At 43.5% G+C, this 19333-nt stretch overlaps 1 protein-coding gene and 1 long non-coding RNA gene across 4 annotated transcripts in view; one reads left to right on the forward strand and one right to left on the reverse strand.

Annotated features, from left to right (window-relative positions):
* Nucleotides 1-8831, reverse strand: part of FBXW4 (F-box and WD repeat domain containing 4) — a 62310-nt gene extending 53479 nt beyond the window's left edge. For 2 of the 3 annotated variants that reach the window (XM_055719822.1, XM_055719821.1), the window contains exon 1: nucleotides 8323-8831. In XM_055719822.1, coding sequence (XP_055575797.1) covers nucleotides 8323-8573 — 251 coding nt within the window. In that variant the 5' untranslated portion in view covers nucleotides 8574-8831. The remainder of the gene's footprint in view (nucleotides 1-8322) is intronic. The other variant, XM_055719820.1, reaches the window with a different exon arrangement.
* On the forward strand, nucleotides 8318-18808 carry LOC129736758 (uncharacterized). The gene is made up of 2 exons (XR_008733783.1): nucleotides 8318-8456; nucleotides 16315-18808. It is a non-coding gene; the product is annotated as an uncharacterized LOC129736758 (long non-coding RNA).
* The last annotated feature ends 525 nt before the right edge of the window (nucleotides 18809-19333 follow it).

The following is a 19333-nucleotide window of genomic DNA, read 5'->3' on the forward strand; positions in this document are numbered from 1 at the left end:
GAGAGGTCTAGTGGGGTTGGAGGCTGAAGGGGGCGTGGTATGTGGGTATGTGTTTGTTTTACCATTGATATATTATTTATCCAGCCTGCCACCCCCATATAGCAATTCTGGATCCAGCTAATTTAAACATGTCTTAGAAGCATCCACCTTCTATTTCCGAGACATTTTATTTATTCAAAATAGAGGCAAGAAAGGGGACAGAACATACAGAGGCCATGAGAAAGTGGATGTAGAAATTGGACTGATACATCCCTCCCTTTTGCCAATACCAGGGCAGCAACGACTGAACTGCAATGATTTTCAAGTGTTGGTCAGAGACATCTGATCCCCTATACCAGAAGGGAAGTTAAATCAAGTTCAGTGATGGAATCAAGTGCTGAGATAATTTGATTTGCTTCCACAAAAGCACCCCACAAAGTAAGTCCCAGAACACACAGAAAAAGGCAATGAGCATCACTTCAATGCACAAGAGCAGTTTTCAAATCTTAGAAAGTTAAAGAGGGCATCAACATATAAACTTAATAATTTGATAAAAAAGATCCTTTTCTCCCCTACAAAGACTATTTTGCTTCAATCATGATCAACACACTTTCTATACATGCAAATCTTTAAGTATTGTTCCATGATGACCAAGACAATCAACAGACACCACACATCCACACTGAGTGGTTGACTTAACCAAGTACCTCTCAGTTCAGCAACCGAATTGATCATCCAAAGATTCAGGAGACTAAACCATCTTATGAGGACAAATGCTATGTAAAATGCTGTGGAAGGACCACTGTTCATCAGCCAATGAATACCTTGACTTTTCTTAGTATGCAATCTAGCAAAACAGTAAAACACACACTTAAAATTCACTGCATGCTTAACTGCTCTGTGAAATCAAGATCTTCGCATTCAAGTTCCCAGAGAAACCACCCAGCAGTGAAGACTGCTGAAGGCTGACTCGCTGGGGAAGGACTGCTATTTTTACCAGGACCTACAGAGTCTTGCATCAGAAAGCAAGTGAAGTACAGCCCAGCATCCAAGAAGGATGACAGGAAACACAGGATGAAGGAACCAGTGAAAACTGAATGTGAAAACTCCACAAAATTCAAACAAATGTTCTTGAAGCCCAGAGTCCATTATTTCACCACTGCTACTAAGGTGTCAGTTACCAACAGCTGATAAAGTTACATGATTCAGAACATGCAAGGCTATCTTTTTTATTAGCTACTTAATCCAAAAAGCTCTCTATCAGGATCCCAAGCCATAAAGTGCAATACAAGACCTGAGCTAACGCATGTTTCCAATTGCATGCACTTTTGATGGAAGCTCCCTTTATAAAGACTTTGTTACAGTAAGAAAGAAAAGCTGAATATTTCTTACAGCCTGAGAGTTCCACGATAAAAACCATCCCAAGCAATCAATTATAAAGGATTTTTCATTTCCCCCTTCCGACCTCACCCCACCCTACAAAAAAGTTGAAGTATTTTGCTCAAACTATGGATTTCCTCTCTTTCTTGGCAGAGTTACCAAAAGAAATGTAATATTCCTTCTGGAAGCCACTTCCCAGCTGCTGAAGTGAGAGACTGGGACTATCCCCCTACAGCACCGCTGACCTAGGTGACCTCAGCTACCATGTCAGTTGCTGGCCTGGGCCCCAAAAGAACACAATGAAAGAATCACTCAGCCAGAGACTAAGCACATCTCCTCCAAAAGCTTCACCTCCAACAGTTTTTGCCTTCAGTGATCCCTTCCCCAGCCAAAGTCCTTTGCCACCAGAAATGGTATTTCTGCAATAGCAAGAGCTTCTGTACTTTATTTCATCCTGGGGATATTTCTACTGGCCATCCACAATGTCAGCACGTGCCAAAGAAGATACCACCATGTTATACTGTATATTTTCCCAGCTGCATGGGGCATCCTAACCCACCCAAGTCCTTCACACTTTGCTACATTTAAGCGCTGAAGAGCTCATTTGGAAATGCAGGTTAGCAGAGACCTGCTGAGACAGAATCTCTCCTGTGGACAAAAATCTGCTGTCTGTATGAAAGCCATCACCAGCCGGCCTCAGGCCTGACTGGAAGGGTCACACAGAGGAACAAATAGGTCACAGTGGCTAAGCCCCACTTTCAACCTTGGCCCTGTGGCAGGGATGGCTAACACAGGGACCAACTGCACTTATTTGTGTAATCAGGACACACCTGTTGAGTGGCAGGGTTTCGGTGCAGTTACAAGTCATGGGCCACCAACAGACAGCTGAGACAGAAGAGCTATTTATGTCAGGAGCTCCTGTTGCTGTCCTCAACAAGTCGGCTGGCTTTCAAAATGTCTCTTCCAGGGCAAAAATTCCACCTGAATTCCTTTAGCACATGACCCTTATTTAGCTTACCGCCAGGTTCAGTCTGTCTTCTGTGCTCCCCCCCTTCCTATTTGACACAGTTTCAAGTAACTCCGAGATGCAAGAGAGCTCTGCAGTGTGTTCTCTCACTGTTCCTTGCCTCCTCTGGTGTGTCTGCACTATCTCAGTCAGATGTTAGCAGGCTGTGCAGGTTTACCGCTCCACCTCACAGCTCTCATTAACGATTCACCTGCATGAAGAAGCCAGAGACTCTAATAAGAGCCAGACCTGCAGGCAAATTTCTGTACACACAAAGACACACACCTTCACATAGGCTTTCCAAAAAACCAGCATCACCAACACTGAGCCAGACCACCCTGCCAATCGAACGCCGTCTCAAGTAATTGCAATGGGATCGTGGCTAGAAACTACAGGGTTTGGCCTCTCCCAGGGACTCATGCAGGCTGTTTGGAGATGAAATCTGGGCTGCTTCAAAAAATGCATAGCCCCAGGAAGATCTAAGAAAACCTGCAGCTGCTCAATAGTTGTCATGTATATTCTGATTTGAAAGCATAGACCGTCAGGGTAGTATTTGCATAGCTAGTTCACTGATGCAGGTTACAGGTATAATAGCAACAAGCACAGCACACATTTTTTTAAGCCCTGAAGTACATAAAATTCTTCTTCCACTTTGAACTCATGAATATTTTAAGGGAAGGTTAGGCAAGCCTGAAAGAACTCTTATGAAGAATTTCAGGTTCCCAGAACAAGAAGCAGTTTTGAAATTATGGAGCTGTCCTGGCAGATCTGTCCTGCCCAGAACAGTTTAAGACAGAATAAGAACAAATCTAATAGGAGTTTCTAAAAACTACTGACTTTTTCAGCACAAAGCAATAGCTGTGTGCCCTCTTCCAGGCTTTTGCCGTTATTGCAATATCCTCCCCAGAGTATTCTCCTCTGCATCATCTGCACCAGTTCATTGCCTACTTAATTTCTGACTTAAAGTAATGAAACTTCAGTAAAACAAGTTTTAAAAGATGAAGGAAACTGAAGCAGCTTTACAGGCATTCACACTCCCTCCCCCTCCAGTGCTGAAGGCAGAGGTCTCCTATGATTGCTGCAGTTTGCATTTAGATTTGACTCACATAGATTGGCCATTTCCTGCTCCTGCAGGTGTATATATTTTTTCCAAGATCTGGAGAAAACCCACAGTGCTTACACAAGCTCTTAAATACTCAGAGATGATAAATTCATCTATTAATTAATCGGTTTCTTTGAACTGGAGAATATGCCATGATCCTAGCAGGCATAACAAGAGACAGGGAGAGAGAAAACACAGTGGAACATTTCTGTATTTTGACAACAGCTATTAATATATTACAAAGAGCACATTGTCAAGCTATTTAGGTTGCAACTTTTAACTTGCCCTCTAAAATTCCTTTGTAACAAAGAGGAAATAAGTTTAGCCCAGCTGCAACTTCAGTCCTTTCTTCCATGCTTTAAATAAAGAATCACCTTGCAATGAGCTCTTTGCCTCTCCGATTTCTGCAGTCCAAGGTGGTCCAGCAGGCAGGCACTGGATGAAGGCTCAAAGCACCCTCTGCTATTCCTGGCTCTGACACTGACCTGCTGCACAGGGGGCAGCTTGGTTGACATCTCTGTACCTCTGCTTCCCCTCCCAGCCCTTGTTTACCCTGGCTATTTAGGCAGCAAGCTGGTCAGGGCAGAGACTGCTCTTGCTGGGCCTGTACAACAGCTGGCAAAACAGACACAGGCTATGAGACAACTGTAATATCACTATACGCGCCAAACAACCCAAGGGCTTTGCACTACTGCTCAGCTACAGTTTAGCTGCAGAAAGTCTTCTTAAGCCTCAACTTTTCTGTGATATGCTGCCATGCAATTTTTGGAGCAAAAATGTTCCTTACACCTTATATCACAAAGACAGTGCTCAACTCTTGCTTCAGCTGCTCCTTTGACTGAGTGAAGCAAAAATCTTCAGCACAGGGACTACCTTTTTACCATCTCCCTGACACGGTCTTGTTGTACTACAGGTCTATAAGTAAAATTAACATGACTACACAGAAAAAGTGGCAGCCTGGCATAGAGAGAGTTGTAGCACAGGTGCCAAGAACCACATCCATCCACACTTCCGTGACAGTGACACAATGTTCTATTAAACATTTACTTATTGTCGATTTAAAGAAGAAACAGCACATTTTTAACACTAAGAACGTGCTTTAAGAATCCTTCCAAGTCAGGCCCTGCTGCCCCTAACATACAGTAATTCACACTGATGCGAACCTAGTGATTTCTCCCCAGCCTTGCTCCCGAAGGAATTAAGTGTACAGAAACACCACTCAAAGAAAACTTCCTTCTTTCTCTGCAAGTGCATGACTGAATTAATACCTTAAATACTTAATTTACATCTGCAGCTCCCAATTAGCTGAATCTACCAGAGAGGGCAAATATGAGAGACTGTCAGTGTTGTGAATGTGCCTTTCAGCAGCACAGCTAATGTCTGTCATTTAGTCCACATCTTCCTTTGAAAACATTAGCAACTCAATTTAACATTGTTCAAGCCTATGTACATGCCCTGAGATAGCCACAGCTGGCAACTTTTAAAGGTACACAGTCAGTATGAGAAGTAGATCATTTTTAAAAATTAAATCAAATTGTTTCAGGTATACTAAAACTTCTCTTTTCCATGCCACTAACAGCTAGGGTTTTGCAACCGGTTTCTTATAAATGTTCTCTCTTCCCTGTTTCGGCATAAAGAAGCTTTACAAGGAAGCTGCCTGAGCGAACAGTTGTTTCACATACAAACTAAAGCCTGTTCCCTCTGATCTTCTTGTTACAATTATCTGAAGATATACCTAACAGAAACAACATTTTAAAGAAATGGTGTCATTTTCAAGTTAATCACCCTTTTAAAAAATGGGGAAGTGGAGGCAGGGGTGTAAGTTTCAGTTATCTTACACTCTAGGCTCAAATTTATCTCTATTTACAAAGCATTAACAGATGGCTTATCAAAAGCCATTTAACAGCAGAAATGATCAAACTATTCTGAGACTTTTTTTTGTTATTGTTGTTTTAAACAGTAAATACTCCCTAGACTAGTTTTTAACTTATGCCAGCCTCCCAGGGACCATCAGTTTAAGATCTAATGTCAGAACCATGCACGCTATTTCATTAAGTACATTTACGATAAATGGTTCCAGCCTTTTCTTTCTCAATAGTGGACAGTATTGAATGAAAACCTCTTACAAGCAAAACCCAATGTTTGTCTCATGCAACATTATCCAGAATGTGCAATAGAAGCTTCAGCTCTTGAGCAAGTCAAAGCCAAGCTTGACAAACTCAAGATTTACTCCATATCACTAAGAAAGCACAGTTATCAAGAAGGCCCAGCTATCCATCATCTTCATCACCATTCTATTTACCCAGTGATATTTCAGCTTAAATACCTACTCAGCTCAAATTTAACTTTCAGTGAGCAACCTACCAGGTTTCTACTTAGAATTACTATCAGGAAGAAAGACTGTGAGCCCAGAAGCTTACCTCAACCCCCTCCCCAACTTGCATCAGTTAGTCAAATAAAATACAACCTCTCTCTGCAAGTCTTACTCCCTCAATTGCAAGAGCAGCAATCTTGGAGACATGCATGACAAGCAAGTGGTATGGAGGAGACATGGCTATTTAAAACCTTTACCACAAAGCCTATTAAAACTCTTCAGCTAAGTAAATTTTACAGCTGTACCACAACTCAATGTATACACTCATGCTGGTTCTTCTGGAGCCATACAGATACCCAGACCTCCTGGTACTGTGGCAGGCCCTTGTCTTTTATCTGTTGCCAGAGCTGTCTACCCTACTGGAGCAAAACTCCTGCAACTGCCCCCAGATGCTGGATCTCCACACAGGGAAAACAAGTGCTTGGCTTTCAGGTATTCTCCATAAGACCTGGCATGCTATTTCAAAGAACTGAAAATTGTCTGAGCCTTCCATGAAGTTAAAAGCAATTAAAGGATTCATCCTCCAGATATATCTCAATGTTCCTGCATAACCAGCTTGTAATGTCACTTGGTATGTTACCCATCATTGACCTCCACAGGACCAGGGCAATGCCGACCAATACTAAAAGCAGCACTCAGTACCAGAGCTGTTTAAAGAAAACCTGAAAATAGGACTCAGCAAAAAAGCACATCCTAGAATTACTAAAAAAAACCAAAACCCACAACCCTGCTCACAGCAAACCTAACAGCATTGAAATCCCTGGGAGCTTATGATACTCAAGCAGCCTTCCCTTCACTTAAACCCTCTGACCTAGCAAACTTCTTCTGTAGCTGTTTATAGACCTGCATTCCTCTGCAGGGGGAAGTGGTGGTCCTTACATACGCTGCACCTGCTCTGTACACCTGATCCCTCCTGCAACTGAAGCAGCATAGTATCACCTTATTCTTAATGAAAAATACAGAACTTCATTTCCTTAGGAGGCAAAATCATATATCACAGTAGAGACAGTCCAATGCACAACCATTCTGCAGTACAACCTGCTGACTTCCAAGGGAACCATGCTTAACTTAAAAGCTGGAAAGACTGAATGGGTTGAAGTGCTAGCCTGAAAACCCAACACAAGGACTTTCAGCACCACCAAAGTTCTGCTCCTGCCAGCAGGAGCCATAATTGTTTCTGTAAAGACTGTGCTATTGATGAGAAAGCAATAGGAAACAGCAAAATACCGACATCCCTTCTTTTGGTTCATGTCCACAGAGTGTTTACAGAAACAATACTGAGTCACTGGATGACAAACATGATCCTGGGCTGGCGGCTAAAGGGAAACCATAGGAAGGGATTCATAGATCCTAAGAACATAAGCTCCCTCTTTGGATCCTTACAGTAGCAAGGAAAGCTCGCATTGTGTGGCTGCCTCCGAGTGGCATTTTGTATGCTAGCAAATTTGAGAGAAGAAAGGCAATCTTTGGGTCAAGGCCCAAGCCCCAAAAAGCACTTCATCTAGAAAGATGCTGGTGCTACACACAGCAAAGCCAAGAGGGTTTGCACCTGTTCCTAACCTATGATGTGCTGTTGAATTGGGGGTGGGTGGGGAAGAACTTCTGTCAACAAAATTTTAAAACCCAGAAGCCACAGAGTCCAAGAGTCACTTTCTCTGTGACAGCTATCACCAGCTACAGCATTAAGCTGTTCCGTGAACAGAAGAATCTAAGAAACATGTATTCCTGGGGACCCCTGCCAAAAAGGGTCTTCCACCTAATAACATACGTGAGCCCATTCTCCAGCCTTTACCCAGGACACCAGCCCAGGCCTTGCTCCCTCACAGCTTCGTCTTTGAAGCATGTTCAGGACGGCAGGGGCTGCGGCTCAGAAGCAGGGAGGGCACGTGGCACACTGGGGTCACCCCCGCTGCACGCGGCAGCTCCCTCCGTTACCTCGTGCTCTCACCTGCCCTGGCTGGAAGCCCCGGACCCTACGTGTTTTGCCAGGAGGACTCTGGGGGACCGAGCCGATCTGGAGCAAGGCCTGAGGCCCCAATGCCTGAGGGCCGCTTGCCGGGCCTGGTGCTGAGGGGGCCCGGGAAGGCCTCGCCGTGCTCTATCGCTTCCTCTCGGGAAACTGCGGCACCGCCCCACAGACCCCCGTCCCTCCCGGGCAGCGCTGGAGCCAGGCCCCACCGCCCGCGGGCCGCCACACGCGGGCCCTCCCCGCCCAGGGGCGGCCCCACCGCGGGCCCGGCGCTACGGCCCTTCCTCTGCCCTCGCCACTCCGCTTGGCGCTCGCTAAAGACGGCGCAGCCGCGCTTCGAGAATAGTTCCCCTTTCCCTCCGCCCCCTCACGGCAGTGGGGAGCCCCCCTTAGCAACTACGCCGGCAGCGCAGAACGCCCCTTAGCAACCAGCTAGGCCGCAGTATCCCCGGCCTTTCCCAGCCGCCGCGGCCGCCTCCCCACCGCCCTTCCGCCGGGAAGGCCGCGCTTACAGGTCGGTGCCGAGCTGGGTGAAGCCGGAGTTGAGGCAGCCACGGGCTATGCGCCTCCAGAGGAGATCGCGGCTACTGAGGAAGCGCAGGCGGCGGCAGACCTGGCCCAGGCGGCCCAAGGCCTGCGCGTCCAGGTAGGAGCAGATGAGGAGCAGCAGCTCCTCGGGTAAGGCCCAAAGGGGGGAGGGGGGGGAGGCGGCCCGGGATCCCCCCTCCGCCTGGGGGGATCGGGGGCTGCCCTTCCTCCCCATGGAGCAGCAGCTCCTGCCCCTCCTCCCCGGGAGCCGGAGCTGCTGCTGCCCGGGGGAGGCCAAGCCATGGACGGGGGCAGCCGCTCCCCAGTCACATGGGGCAGGAGCCGCTGCCTGTCACTCCCCCCCCCCTCCGGGGGAGGAGGCGGCTACCGGGGCGGGATGGGGCACGGAGCCGCCAAGCCCACCCTCGTTAGTGAATTAATTCATTAGCGGGAGCCGCTGGGACTCCCCTTGCGCAACTGCCCCACCCCCCCGCGGCCGGGCGCACGGGCCCTTCTTCAGAACTGGCATTAGTAATGTCACCTGATCCACGTATTCATTAATAACATGAATAATGAATGGTGGGGCCGTTGATCCCAGGTAACCAGAGCGTCTGCTCCACCACCTGGAGCAACCCCAGCTAGCCACTGCACTCCTGCGAAGGAAGGCGAACAGCAAGGTGATTAATGCTCATGAATTATCCTTGAGCAGGGTCAGGAGTGCCTGTCACCCACGAAGTGACAGCAGGGGTCATCTGGTGTTGCACAGCAGTTTTCAACACTCCCAGATTCCTGGGCCGTGTAAAAGAAAGGGTCTTCCCTATGTAAGAGCAGACCCTACTGCAGTGGATTTAAGGCTGGCTTTTTCACAGGGACCCTTTGATGCAGTCCGTTCCCCCTTCTAGGGCTCCACAGAGCAGGGGCTAAGAAGTGGCTGCACTTCATACGTGTGTACATACATACAAGCACACGCCATGAAAGAACCGCACATAATAACTGAGTCATTGTTGCCATCCACAGGAGCCTGGAGCACTGGCAATGCAGAAAGATTCTGGTCCAAAATGGCAAAGTAGCCCTCCACAGACAGTAGAGCAGGAAAATATGAGTCTAGTGTTGTGTTATTCTTGCCTATAGTACTTTACACTCTACAGAAGCCTGAAACGCTTGGGGAAATTTCTCCTTCAAAATTAAAAAATAGATAAATTTTAAGAAGTTCCTCATCTGCCTAGAATGCTTTGAACAGGTATCACTTACCCACCACAGCCTACATCTTCTTTTGCACAGTGAAGCAGGAAAATAAATTTCAACATATAATGAGGTTACCATAACATACAGGCCTTTAGACAGTACTTGCATCCTGTTCCAGAAGGTCATCTTGGCTGTGTAATCTCAACCACTCAAAATACTCATTACAAGTAAGTCACCAACTCTGGAAGCCTCATATCTGAGAGGTTCAAAACTGCTGGCTGAGCAGCTGTCTGGTCCATTTACACCAAGTTTCAATACACCTTGGAAGTCAGGGAAGTTCCAGAAGGCAGCAAATGTTGTATCAGTATTTATAATGAGTGAATCAGGTGGCCCAAGTAATTAAAAATTTCTCAACCTAAGTTTGGGCTCAAGTGAAATAGCAGCACATCTGGTACAGGACTTAAGTAGCCAGTTGAAAAGGAGGTAATGTAACAAATTTTGCTTAACATGAGATTATGGAAACTTGGTGTGAATGCAGTTTTATTATCAACTTGTTAATGACATTAAACTTAGCTCTTTTGTAGTAGACTGAAGCTAAATGTTTGAAACATTAACATTTATTAAAAGCTGAGTGACTTTTCTGTCTCAAAACTGTTACTGTAAAGACAGATTTATTATCAAGTTGGTCTTTTTCTAGTAGGATCCCGTAGAGACAGCTTATGGACCCTACACTATTTAATATTTTTACTAGCAACATGAAAAAAATCTGAAATTACTATTATCAAAACTTTGTAGAAGGCACAAAACACGGTGCAAGAGGCAAAGGATGCTTATAGCTGCGTAGCCCTGTGTTAAGTATAGGCATAATCAAATTGTATGTATTTCAATCAAGCCAAATGTAAAGTCTCACATCTAGGAACAAAGAATGTAGGTCACACTGAAAGGATGTAACTCTATCCTGCAAAGCTGCAATTCCGTAAAGACTTCATTAAGATGAATAATCAGCTGAATGTGAGCTCCTTCTGCAGTGCTGTGACCAAAGGGCTAGTGCTGTCCTGGGAAACAAACAAGAGCTGGGAGGTTCTTTTACCTCTGGTTTTGACTCTGTTGTGACTGCTTTGGAAATAATTTGTCCAGCCAACATTTCAAGAAGGATGTTGAAAAACTAGAGGGGTTTCAAAGAAGAGTAGTAAGAATGATTACAGGTCTGTCAAACATGTTTTATAGTGAGACCCAAAGTGCTCAGTCTATTTAGGTTTCTAAAGAGAAGGTTAAGGTGCGAGGTGATCATACCTTATGAGCACTGAAACAGGAAGAAAAATCTGGTAATACCAGGATCTTCTATTTAGCAGACAAAGAGATAAGGTGTCTTGACAGAAGGCAATGGGAAACAAATTCATAAATAAAGCATGCTTTTGTAGTGAAGAAAATTAACTGTTGAAACAGCTTATCAAGATTTATGGAAGATTCATCATTAACTGAGTTTTTTAAAAAACAATACCAGTTGGGTTTTTTTCCTTTAGAGAGTCTGGCTAGACCACAACGACTAAAACTGAAACCAGGAATTGACCTGGCTAGTCCTAACTCGGGATATCAGACTAAGACAGTCAAAGGGGTCCCTTCTGGTCTTAGGCTCTGTTACTCTACAGAGGCAACTTCTGCAAAGTGCATGTCTCCCTGCACTGTGTGAGACCCGTATTCCAGTGTACAGTAGTCTCCGGTCTGTAGCCATACCATTTTACCAAGGACACTACTTGGTGCAGTCCAGGAGGAGCCTGGGTGCAAAGTAATATGTGCAGCGTGACCCTCTGGGATACCAGGAGCAAGGTATGGACAAGTGCATCTGTAGAAGTGGAGCGGGCCTTATTGCTCTCCAATTTGTGACCCAAAGTATAAACAACTATTAAATACTTGGCTAAGATGAAGCATGTGTTTGCATGCAGTCATTGTGGAAAGCATCAAGTATGCTCCAGACAGAGGACACTGAGTAATATGAAGAAAAAGTTATGATGTGTTGCTCTTAAATGTAACATTGTTTTCTAGTATGGATAATGGCCCTACAACATAGTGACAGTAATTTTTCTTTGCCCAAAACATAGGTATCATCCATTATTTTCTGTGGGGGTTTTTGAGAAAAATGGGCGTGCAACTGCATACACTTGTTTTCAGGCACGGTTTCAGCTACTGTGACTGCTGTGGAGCTGCCAAAGCTGTGCCTCACAGGCTAAGAACCCAATGGCACTAGTCTTCCCAGCAGTGCCAAAGCATATGTAGGTGTCCGCAGGAGCAAGACCCAAGGAAGATATATGTGTTACATTACTAAAACTGTATGTGTAGCATGATTGTTTCTGTTACATTGTTCATACTCAGTGCAGGTGCTCAGGGCATTATAAAGTCAATAATGTATCCTTCCTAAATATTACAGTCAAAGATCCCAATCCTTTCATGGCTCATGACCACTCTGAACCTGTGTAGGAAATGGGAGTAGGGTTCTGAGCTGAAGTAGCAGCCCATTCCAGCATTATGGCTTGCAAGGTATGTAAGCTAAAAATTTGGGGGGTTATACCTGTAAAGCTTGTGCTTTAACAGTGTAAGTCAATGAAATTCAGCTTGGAAGGAACACATTTCAATACCTGCCTGTCATTATTTTTTTTTCTGTCTTCAGGGGTTTTTATTATTTGCAGTGGCCTCAAATATACCTTTGCAGCTAAAGACACAATCATTTGGACCACTCTTTGTTTTGTTTTTCCTTCCAACCGATGCTTTTGTGTATTTCTGAAACTTAAGACACCTCCTCTGCTACTACAGTACTTATCTGTAACACCATCGCTTTGAGGGATTAAAGCAGGTTACTTGTTACACACTTAGATCAAGAGTTATCTGAGTAGAAAGTCTATCCCGTTAGGGTTGGCGGAATCTGGTTTTGATCTTGAGTTGTTTTGATTTTCTCTGAGAGCAAGTAACATGTTATTTTAACTTCTGAATAAGGTGTGCTACCTGACTGTGTCTCTTCTGTTTGGCAGAAAGGATTAGAAACCTCCACGGAACTTGCACTCTATTAAAGCAGAATGCTCACCATTGAGAACCAAGGAGCTGAATTGTTTTCAGATTATATGTGTGTGTGTGTGTCTTTCCCACATCAAAGACTCTGATGGAAGCTGTTCACGCTATTGTCAGGAATGTAGGGATTGGCACAAAGGTGATTAGCAAAATTGCTTTTTTGCAGGAGAAGCACAAAAATTATCAAAGGATTAAAGAGGATAAAATTAAAAGGTTATGCTGAATTTGGGAGTAAATTTTCTCCTTTTTATCCCAAATTATACATATCGTTTTGGTTTTACCTATAAAATGTCTGCCAGAGGAAATCAGGATTAGAAGCTATTTGGTATGGGTTCTGTTAAAGGGTGAGGAAAAAACTTCCCTTAAAAATAATCCAAACAGACCCTATTCTGTGTGCTTCCAAACCACATCTACAAGGAGCTTTTAATGAGTACTAGGGGCACCCAGCCAGCAGCCATCCCCACAAGGTTCTTAGCAGCCAGAGGATCGGGACCTTTAGTCATAATTATGCTGAAAATTATGAAAACAAACAATTCCATAAATCAATTTGTCATCAGTGATGCTGTTTGTTTACTTTTCTCACTACACTCGGCTGACAAAGATACTAAACTGAGGGGATCGCTTTCATTATCCACTTGCTAGGCACATGCAATGCTTTTGTATTTTGATCAGCAGCTGAGCTGCTTGAATGGTTTGGAAAAAAAGGCAATAAAAAGGGATTCTCAAATATTTTAATGTATCAAAATGAACAGCCGAGCCTTCCAGAAGCTCTCTGCCTTGGCAAAACTGCAGTGCAATAAAAAAAATGTATCGCCTCCCATAGCCAGCAGAATTGTCTCATCTTGCTGGTTCAGACTCTGTTTATTGTTCATGTTATTTTGAACAATCCTCTATTATTTGCTAAGTACCAGCCATATACCTATTTCTTGCCTTTGCATTTTAAGTTTTGTTTGTTTGTTTTACTAATCTGTTATTTTCTGGAAGTCACCCAGAATATTTTATTTGGTTTTAACCTCATTTATCAAAGTATTATCTAAAGCATCTGTTCAGAAAATGTTCATTTTAACTGTTTTCCCAACAATGACCTTCTTCCTCCCCCCCCAGGCCACATCAAGTTGTCACTTACCAGACAGCCGTGGAATTTGGAATCATTCCTTTTAAACGCTTTACAATTCCAAATGGTAGATTTCTAATGGCACAATATGATTGCCACAAAGATCTTTAAATTTCCCAATCCTCCAGGCTTCAAAGGCTGGACCGTCCTTGATCTCCTGAAGGAATGCTTTTGAATCTTGTTCTTTTATAGGGGCTACCTATGAAGATATTTTAGGGGCTTTTTCCTTTCATAGTTAGAGCTGGAGGAACTAAACATTCAAATACCCACTGGCTTCTTTGACAGTAAGATCAAGACTTACAAAGTTGTTTCTAGAGATTTTCAGCTCAGTTTTCATTAATTCCACAGGTTGTTCCAAAAATTTTTTGAGTGTTTATAAAGCAATGTAAGAGTAGCCTTGGTGTAGCAGTGACTATGTTACTGTTTTATCCTGCATCTGCCTTGCACCTACACAGCTACTTCACACAGTTCCTAGCCTGCCATGAGAAAGTCTGACAGTGTCCTGACTCATCATGTGCCTGTGGGTACAGGAGGGCATCCCTTGCTCTTGAAGGATGCTGCACTGTCTCATCACTTACAAGGTAATAATTTGCTCAAGGAAAGTGAGCAAACGTAATCCTACAAGCAGTTTTGGGTCTGCCTTGACCAAGCAACCAAGGCGGAGCATAATTGCCTACAACAATTACAGATTTGCAGAATTACTAGAGTTCTAGGCTTCCTACTCTCTTCCCCTGCAGCCAGAGGAAACATTTCGCATCCTTTCACATCCTTTCACACACAGTAGGATTTCTTAGTCAGGAGGCTGCCATTTTTTATCTCTCTCTGGCTAATTCTGTTTTATCTCATCACTGAAACACAGAATTCATCGATCTGAAGTTAAGAGATTTGTAGTGCAGCAACAGGAATCCAGTTGGTGCTAGAAACGGCCTTTATTTCTATTCAGTTCAGCTTATGCTTTTACCTTCCATCCTCTTAATAATGAAGCACACATGAATATAAAAAAATAGAGAGAGGGAGGTATCCCACTGTCCATACACTGTAGGTCCTAGTCCTGCAATGGAGCATCATGAGTACAAGGTCCCACCTAGCAGATTCATCTGTAGGTTTGGGGTCTTCGGCTGTAAACCCCTTGGGGACACCTCTGTGCTTTCAGTACCTCACATGATGTGACATCTGCTGTGACTGCAGGCTCTCAGGTATTATTATAAGGAGCAACTAATGCTGTGTCACTGAGTGAGTGTATGTTTAGTTATCCCATATTGCTAATGCACGTGAATTTAAATAGTTCGCAGCCTAACCTCAGGTTTTGTGATGACAACAACAAACTGCAGGAACCAGGAACAACTGATTACTAACCCAGTTTATGGGTCAGGGAACAGGCCTTAGATCCTCATTTACACAGGTTTCTTATGATCATGTAAGGCCTACCTCTCCAAGACTATTTTTGTTTGTTTGTTTAGATCAGTTTAAAAAAAACCAACCCTACATCTCAAAATAGAGAATGTTTTCTTTTGGAACTGGAAGCAAACACACTTGATGACTTTAACATCTGCTGGACAATGCATGGATGGATGGTGGGCACCTCACACAGTTTTGTGACAAAAACATGTGCGTACAGCGTGTCAGATTATAAATCCAAGAATAAAGAGTCATTAAAACCTCCCTTTTCTGGCCCACATGCCATGAAAATAGGCCTTTCACTCTGTCTATTTAAACTGAAAATGAGTATTGGGAAGGAAAATACTGACATTCCAGAGATTCAAGTCAAAATCTCCCCCTCCAGTAAAGGAGGTCTGTCAATTGAACATATATTGATCCATTGTCTGTCTCCCATCAGGACCCACAAGCCACCCCAAGTCCATATGCTTCTATTCTTGTTAGAAACCAAGACCTCACAGTCTAAGACCACCACAGTAACATTTACATCTATTGTTGGCTTGACCTGAAACTCTGCATAATTCTCAAATACCTTTTCTGCTTTTGCAGGCTCTTAGTGCCTGGTGCAATTTTTGGGTGCAGATTCCCATGAGACTAGCTTGCTACCCAGCAGAGCATAAGCCCTCTCAGCTCTACCATGAGTGCAAAGCCTTCTGCTCTTGGGAGAAAGGAAAGGAGAAAAAACCCTGGCACTCTGGATCAACTCTTACCAGAATTCACTTGAGTGTCACGAGTGATAAATTTGGTCCTATTCTTTCGCTTTTCCTTCAGGCTTGCAGTGGACTTGTCTTTGGTAGCATGTCTGAATTATTAGTAGCATTATATTGAAATGCATCTCAAAGGACAAAACAGCCAGGCTGTGCAAGATGCCTGTGACCCCGCAGAGGAGAAAGGGCTTCTGACTTACAGACATTAGTTGTGACTCTGAAACTGAATTTGCTATTATGTGATGACTGACAAATCACAACGCTTCTTGTAGATTATTCTCCTTATCTGTCACTGTGCTTCTTCATGTGTTTAGATGCTGTGAGCCTTGCAACACACTCCGAGCCTTATAACTGCATTACTAATGCCAGGAAGAAAAGCTTTTTAAAAGGAGTAAAGCCCACAGCACTGTGTTCCTGTTGCTTATGTCTCTTTCTAGACACACAAACATACAAATGTGCTTTTTTTTTTTCAGCCTGAACCTCTGTGCTGAGGCATCAGTGAAGTCATCTACTTGCTTATTTTCTGTTGTGCGCCCTGAAGTGTGAGGCCCATTTGCTGCGTGGATGCCCTAGCAGGTGTTTGGATGTGCAGGTGTGTGCACAGGCAAAGTCCTGAGCGCAAGCACAAACAAGGATTTGAATACCAGGGCCTTTCAGCCTGAACCTGACACTGCCACTTTAAAACCAGAGACATGGACATCAAAGTTTTTCACTCCCCAGAAGGAATGGACTATTTTGCACCCTTCCAAATGATGTCTCTCATCTCTCTGCCTTTCCTACAGCCTTCTCTCTCTCTCACACACACACTTTTTCTAATACCATCCCTCCCTCTCTACTTTAAACCATGGGAAAAACCTAGGAAAAGAAGCTTGCCGACTAAGGGACCGTTTCGCTGCATTGTGTTTTCCAGCTAGACCTGAACAGACTGAAATCAATTCAGCTCTCTCACACTCGCTCTTTCCCTCCCTCTCCCATGTCTTTTTTTGTTTCTCTTAGATCGTGCTCTCTGCCTTAAGAAAACCCAGTTTAGTTATATCCATCCCCATAGCAATCAAGTGACCAGTAGGTTTTTTATTGCTTGTAAAAACACAGTATCTTTTTCATGGGAGTCAGGTTCTTTGGTTTGAAATGCCCAGTGAGCAGTGCCAACAACCTGCAGAATCTTTGATCAATTCTCACATATCCATTTGAAGTATCTTTAGTAGACTTGTCAAAATAAAGGGTCAAAATTAGTATTTTAATATAGTGTACCAGCCTCTCTTTGTGTTATTGGCAAGAGGCCTGATTTAACAGAAGTTCGCAGAAATACCTGTATCTGACCTGAATTGCTACGTGGTCTAAAAAATATACATTATTAAAGCTGAAGTCCAGCTGTTGCTATATTAATATCCTCTGTTTTTTATTTGCTCTTACCTTTTGGAAGGTTTCAGTTTTCATTCTGAAATTTTCCAGGCTTGCTCCCAATACCGAGGTTATAACTGCAGGCCTGGTAAGGACCAGAGGAGAATGCAAGAAGGTTCACTGGAAATTTGAACAGGCGAGATTCAGCACAGCAGAGCCAGCAGCCCAAAGAAGGCAGAAGTGTCACTTAAATTTTGATTGTAGCACCTGTTGACAAAGGGATAGAATTAAGATGTGTGTGCAATAGGAATTTTATGCCTTCCGATCTTCACAATAGTTAATTACGCAGTTAGTGTTCCCTCAACATATTTTTTTCTTTCCCTGAGTTTTCCAGGATCTCAGGGCCATACATCAACAACTCAGGTTGCTGTAAACAACAGTTTCACTGCATTGAACAGAATTATGCTGCTTTATATCAAAACAAGGTGTCACCCAAAGAAAACACAGAAGTTATCCACCTAGCCCATCCAGAACTTCCAAAATAAAGAAAACCCAGCAACGAAGACTAACCACAAAACAGAAATGTCCAATGAAAGCCAAACACCACCATTGCAAAACAGTTTAAATAAGAAAAAAAGTGTCATGAAGTTGCAAGTTATCACCACTGCCCAGTAGACATGATCCCTGGTGGTGTGCCCTAAAAAACATAACACTCTCCCAGTCAAACTGCACTTGCAAAGTCCAACCAGCAGATACTGGCATGCCAAGAGCTTCTTCTCATGCAGCCCCAGTTGACCAGAAAACAGTGAGGTCTTGATATGTTTTAATGATAGCTAAATCAAAAACAGCACTGCAGAAACCTGCGGAACACTTACAAGGCATTCAGTTCAGGTCATTGCCCGGTCCCAGGGTGGGTACATCCCATTTAAGAACTGAATTGTCACTTTCTGTGCTACCTGCAGCTTCCAATGGCAGCTGGAACAATCCTAAATACAAGCCGTGGCACTAAAACCTGCCTTCCAGACTGACAAACTCAGAGTCGGTTGCCTGTCTGTCACTGCCCGCCGAGAATCTGGGAAAGTCAAGCAGAACTGCTGGGTGCTCAACTCCACTGGAAACATCATTTTATTTAGGTGCCTAAATACTCTTTTCATTGTCCAGCTTCTGACTGTTAACACTACACGTGCTGCAACTCACCTGCCTTTTGCACTACTTTGCTGTGGTGTGAGCTTTAATACTACAATTCCAAATTATTTCCCAAACAGCACAACGCAGCGTGGGCTTTTTTCCCTCTACCACCTCAAATACGCTGGCAGTATCAGGTAATTGCCTTGCAGCTTAAACTACCCGAGATTTGTAACCAGTATCTCCTAAGTATCTTGATTTTAGCAGCACCCAGAATGTGGCCTAATTAATTTTCAGCCAGCTGCACAGCTTCTCAGAGCTGTTTCAGGAGAAGAGGTGATTAATTATGACCCCAATTTTGTGCAATACAGACTTTTAGCTAAAGGAATTGAAAAGCTCAGCTATTCAAGTCAGTAACAATTTCATTTGGTTTATACATGTCAGTAATATGTGTGTGTTTATAAATATACCCTGTATTTAATAAACAGTGTATTATGCAAAGACAGTTTACCAAGTATTATTTCCTATAAATGAATATATGCTGAGTAACATGCAGTGTAACAGATTCTATACAAAACTGCAGAAAAGGGAAAATAAAATATTGTACAGTGAGGAATTCCCAGATGGTAATAGATACTTGTCTTAGAGCCTAAATGAAAGCAGCTAGAGTGAGTTATCTCTACTGCAAGGTACCTCGTGATTAGCGTCCTTAATCGTACAAACATAACGGTCGTGGAAGCTGTAGCACTTATTATCTTCCGTTTGCTTTTGTTTTTTTTTTAGAAAATCAACACTGAGGAAAAAAATTTTAAAATAACTTAAACATGGGGCAAAGCTTCAGTGTATTGTCATTGTTGTGGGTGTATTTTCAGGAGCAGTTTCCTGAGAGCTCAGTCTCTTACATGCTATGATTTCTTCTGACTGTTCTAACTCCTTATTTTATACAATACAAGATTAAAATCTGAATATAAGCTTTTCCAAACACTTAAATAGTAGATGCTGAAACTGCCTGGCAGCTCTAGTTGC

The sequence above is a fragment of the Falco cherrug genome, chromosome 9, assembly GCF_023634085.1.
Source record: "Falco cherrug isolate bFalChe1 chromosome 9, bFalChe1.pri, whole genome shotgun sequence".
Taxonomy (NCBI): Eukaryota; Metazoa; Chordata; class Aves; order Falconiformes; family Falconidae; genus Falco; species Falco cherrug.